The 5,132-nt window shown below is 38.1% G+C and overlaps 1 protein-coding gene across 1 annotated transcript; it reads left to right on the top strand.

Moving 5' to 3' along the window:
• Window positions 1–3,190: 3,190 nt before the first annotated feature.
• LOC108777122 (craniofacial development protein 2-like) lies at window positions 3,191–4,810 on the top strand. The gene is made up of 2 exons (XM_018543924.1): window positions 3,191–3,943; window positions 4,022–4,810. Exons 1-2 carry the CDS (start codon window positions 3,191–3,193, stop codon window positions 4,808–4,810), a joined length of 1,542 nt encoding a protein of 513 aa, XP_018399426.1.
• Window positions 4,811–5,132: the final 322 nt, after the last annotated feature.

The raw sequence follows: 5,132 nt of genomic DNA, 5'->3' as shown, positions 1-5,132 counted from the left end.
TGTGATTTCTACTAATACTATTGCGCGATTCCATTGTCGGTGTGATTTCGTTGCCGCCTTACCGGTATATAGTAGTATTTGTTTGAAAAACGCATTCTTAAGTAAAGAAAAATACAATGCCGAGCATTTGTTGTATTAAAAATTTATATCTAAATCATTACATTACATATCAATCATTACATTTTATATCTAAATCTCTCAAACCAATGTTTAAAATTGTTTCTGTAAAATAGATCTTTGCTGCTTGCCAAGTACACTAACCTAAGATTGCTTAGGTTGGCTGCTACAGCTGTGCTTGACAAGCACAGCTGACAAGCAAACAGCCATTTTGTTGCGGTCGACATGGCTGAAACCGGATATCCTGCCGCACACAGCACATTGGCGACTGTTAGCAATCTAGTATAGTATAGACATCTGTGGTGTACGCCTACAGAACGTCGCGATGGGCGCGCGGGCCGCGGGAAGCGGACGTTTGGGGGCTAGCGGCGGTGTGCGCGGCGCGGGCGGCGGAGCGCTTGCCAACCATCCCGACTCTTCGCGCGGCTAGCTATCGCGATAGCGAATATTCGGCGCTTCAGAAATTAATATTTTGACAGCGAAAATCGGGAAATGATCGAAATATTTTTGAGAACTCAATTTAGTTCGCTCTAAAGCGTGTACATGCCCGTGTACATACAGAAAAATGTTATAAATATGAATTGTTTTCAGTAAATAATAAGTGTATTTTAATTGTACCAACAACGTTCATTAATAAGATAGAGCGGACTAAACTGAGTCGAAAAGCCTTTTACCAGTAATTTGTAATTTTCGCAATATAGTTAACAAGATATTAATTACTAAAATATTAATTTTCAAGAATTTTTCATTCAAGTACTATCAACTTTACAGAAAAACAGCAAGAGGCGAAAATTGTTTATTTTCTTTTCATAAAGTTTTAGAAATTTTTTCATAAATTTTTATCAACCTTTTAGTGCTGCATTTTCTTATTAACAACTGTTTTTATGAGAAAATACGGTACTAAAAAATTCCCAGAGCTTTATGAAAATAAAATAAAAAATTTGACGAAGCATTATCATTTCCGCACCACCTGGAGGTAGATAGCATGGCGCATTTTTTTTTAAGTGGTATCCCAGTATACTGGGAATTTTTTCAGAATTTTTTAGTACCGTATTTTCTCATAAAAACAATTGTTAATAAGAAAATGCAGCACTAAAAGGTTGATAAAAATTTATGAAAAAATTTCTAGAACTTTATGAAAAGAAAATAAACAATTTCCGCCTCTTGCTGTTTTTCTGTAAAGTTGATAGTACTTGAATGAAAAATTCTTGAAAATTAATATTTTAGTAATTAATATCTTGTTAACTATATTGCGAAAATTACAAATTACTGGTAAAAGGCTTTTCGACTCAGTTTAGTCCGCTCTATCTTATTAATGAACGTTGTTGGTACAATTAAAATACACTTATTATTTACTGAAAACAATTCATATTTATAACATTTTTCTGTATGTACACGGGCATGTACACGCTTTAGAGCGAACTAAATTGAGTTCTCAAAAAGATTTCGATCATTTCCCGATTTTCGCTGTCAAAATATTAATTTCTGAAGCGCCGAATATTCGCTATCGCGATAGCTAGCCGCGCGAAGAGTGGGGATGGTTGGCAAGCGCTCCGCCGCCCGCGCCGCGCACACCGCCGCTAGCCCCCAAACGTCCGCTTCCCGCGGCCCGCGCGCCCATCGCGACGTTCTGTAGGCGTACACTCAATGGTGTGGTAGGCCGGACGGACGCGCGTATTTGTCAATCTTTAAAAATTAATATCTCGTTAACTATTGCTGCAATCCCAAAATGGTACAGGACTTTTCGACTCAGTATAGTCTGTTCTATCCACCCATTAAATATTATGCGGTTATTCTCAGCCACCCTGTATAAGCATTCACAGAGTATGTATCCAATAGTTTTTAAAAGTTCTGTACAAACTATTTCTAAGGTAATAGAAAGAGTATTGAAACACTTACGTTTGTCTTTTACGCAGCAATAATTAATTCGAGTTACTAGCAGACGACACAGCAACTATGACAAAATCGCTACAGTCATCGGTGGCACCATTATTTATTATCTGCTGGTTCCACTGTTTAGGATTATTTGAATATCCACTTGGACAATCTAGACTGCATTTCACTTGCCTGTATGCTTTGGCCTTATGGAACTCTTATACCCACACAGCACCGAATGTCACCAGAATGTCGTCAAAATATTACATTTGAAATATGAAATATTCTGGCGATGATCTCGGAAACATTTTGGCAATGTTAACAGAATGTCTCATGTCCGCGCCTATCAATATTCTGGAGATATTCTGTAATATTCTAGAACCGTTTTCTTGAATGTTACCAGAATGTCGTCAAAATATTACATTTGAAATCTGAAACATTCTGGCAATGTTAGCAGAATGTCTTATGTCCGCATCTGGCAATATTCTGGCGATGTTGTATTTGAAATATTTTAGTATCTTGTGAATGAAATATTCTAGAGAATAGATTTTTATATACGAAGCTTATTAATTATACAGGGTATTTCAAACCACCCGTAGAATATTATTCTACGAAGATAAAAGGAAACACCCGGTATAATTAATAAGCTTTGTATATAAAAATCTATTCTCTAGAATATTTCATTCGCAAGATACCAAAATATTTCAAATACATCACCAGACATTGAAATGAAACGTTTCCGGTATATATTAATAATAGAACCTCGTCCTCATCGTTATTTAACACTACGTACATATATAAACAGTTCAAATATTTTGTCTCAGGATCATTTAAAAAAAATTTATTATAATAAAAATATAACACAAAAGAATAAAATAAAGCAGTATACAAAAAAATTAATAAAATAAAAAAAATACAAAAGAATTAATAAAAATAACATATATTGTGTTTTGTGGTGGCCGTAGCGCACTGGCAAAGTATTTGCCTCCTATGCCAAAGATCCCGAGTTCAAATCCAGCTAGAATTCCTAAATAAAAATAATAACAATAAACAGCCATCACCGGTTGCTCCGGCCGACCGACAGTCAGTATAACTCTGACGGCTGGATAGGATTCTGTGGGCCAATCACCCGCAAACCCGAAACAAGCTGATTCGAGAAACGAATACGAGCCTCGGATATCGGACGGATACAACGGAAATGAACCTTAGCTATCAAAAAGGTATACGAATTGGCACTTGGAACATCCGGACATTGGCACAGGCATCCCGTTTGGCACAACTAAGCAAAGAAATGACACGCTGTAAAATTAAGATCCTAGGTCTCAGCGAAGTGCGGTGGAAGAACAGCGGGGACATTACAACGTCAGACAATCACTACATGATATATTCGGGCAATTCAACCACCCACATTAATGGAGTTGGAATAGTTATATCCACTAAAATTAAAAAATCATTAATGGAGTGGAATCCAGTCTCCGACCGATTAATAACCGCTCGTTTCCGAGCCAAAAATCGCAATATAACAATCATTCAATGCTATGCACCAACGGAAATAGCAGACGACAGCGAAAAAGATCATTTCTACAACCAACTGCAGTCCACAATCGCCTCAACGCACAAAAGAGACATCAAACTTGTCATGGGTGACTTTAACGGGAAAATCGGCAATAATAATAACAACCTCGATGAAATAATGGGTCGCCATGGACTTGGAGAAGCACGCAATAACAACGGCGAGCGATTAATTGATCTCTGCATGGCCAACCGACTTTTCATCGGCAGCACGCGATTCCCGCACAAGGACATTCATAAATATACCTGGCAAGCACCAGACGGAGTAACACGTAACCAGATCGACCACGTGCTAATTGACAAGAAACACCTGAAGTCTCTTCTAGATGTTCGAACAATGCGTAGTGCGGACATGTATAGCGACCATAAGCTAGTCGTGGCAAAAATACGCATAAGAACAATGAATATAATAACAACAAGAACAAAACAAAAGAAATTTAATATCGAAAAATTCAAGAATAAAGGCGAACGTCGGAACTTCTGTGAAACTGTAACAGCCAAAGTTAATAATATCAGTCCTACAATAAGTGCGAAGGAAAAATGGGAATTAGTGCAAAAAGCATACGTAGAATCCGCAAATGAAGTCATCGGGATCAAAAACAGTACCCGTAAAATGTGGATCACGAATGAAACCTGGGAATTAATCGAACAAAGAAGAACATTAAATCAGCAACTAAACCAGGTCCGAAGTGATGTAACCCTTGCAAGATATAACAACATAGAAAAACAAATTAAGAAAATGGCAAGAAGAGATCGTCGTAAATTCGAAGAAAACATCATCAATGACGCTGAAGTGGCGGCGGAACAAAAGGACGTGCGCAAAACATACCAATGTATCAGGAGGATCACCGGCCATTTTACAAGCATTCCACAAATTAAGAACAGCGATGGCCATATTCTCACTACGGAACAACAACAACTTAATCGATGGGTAGAATTCTTTAAACACGACGACCCAACAATAGATAACTGCGACATAGACTATACAACATCATCTCGTATCAGCACAAAGTCACCATCAGTTGCTGAAATCAGATTAGCAATAAAGAAACTCAAGAACAACAAAGCCGCAGGTAGTGACGGCATCGCACCGGAATTACTTAAAACTGATCCATCATTTGCGGCGGAAACACTTGCCCCCATTATAACAGAAGTATGGGACACAGGCAGCATCCCGGCGAAATGGAAACAAGGAATAATCATCACAATTCCAAAGAAAGGTGATCTCCGTGAATGTAAGAACTAGCGAGGAATAACCCTACTGAATACAATTACGAAGATTCTAGCGTCAATCATCCGCGAGAGAATGACAGCGCACGTCAATGAAAAATTGAGAAAAGAACAAGCAGGATTCCGCCCGGGACACAGCTGCATAGATCATATAAGCAGCCTTCGAATTATAGTGGAGCAAGCAGCAGAATTCAACTCACCACTGTATCTGACTTTCGTGGACTTTGAAAGAGCATTTGACACCGTGACTTGGCCGGCTATATGGAAAACACTAGAAAAATTTGGAATACCAGCCCAAATAACAAGATTAATAAAAGAATTATATGATAACGCGGAAT

Source organism: Cyphomyrmex costatus, unplaced genomic scaffold, assembly GCF_001594065.2.
Source record: "Cyphomyrmex costatus isolate MS0001 unplaced genomic scaffold, Ccosl1.0 scaffold41, whole genome shotgun sequence".
Lineage (NCBI taxonomy): Eukaryota > Metazoa > Arthropoda > Insecta > Hymenoptera > Formicidae > Cyphomyrmex > Cyphomyrmex costatus.
The sequence above is the reverse complement of the archived record's forward strand: the minus strand, read 5'-3'. Positions and strand labels throughout refer to the sequence as shown.

Excerpts from the sequence above, each read along its gene's own strand:
- LOC108777122 (XM_018543924.1), top strand. The coding sequence starts at position 3,191 with ATGAACCTTAGCTATCAAAAAGGTATACGAATTGGCACTTGGAACATC. Across the intron at positions 3,944-4,021 it reads GCGACCATAAGCTAGTCGTG|AATAAAGGCGAACGTCGGAA; the intron begins GCAAAAATACGC and ends GAAAAATTCAAG.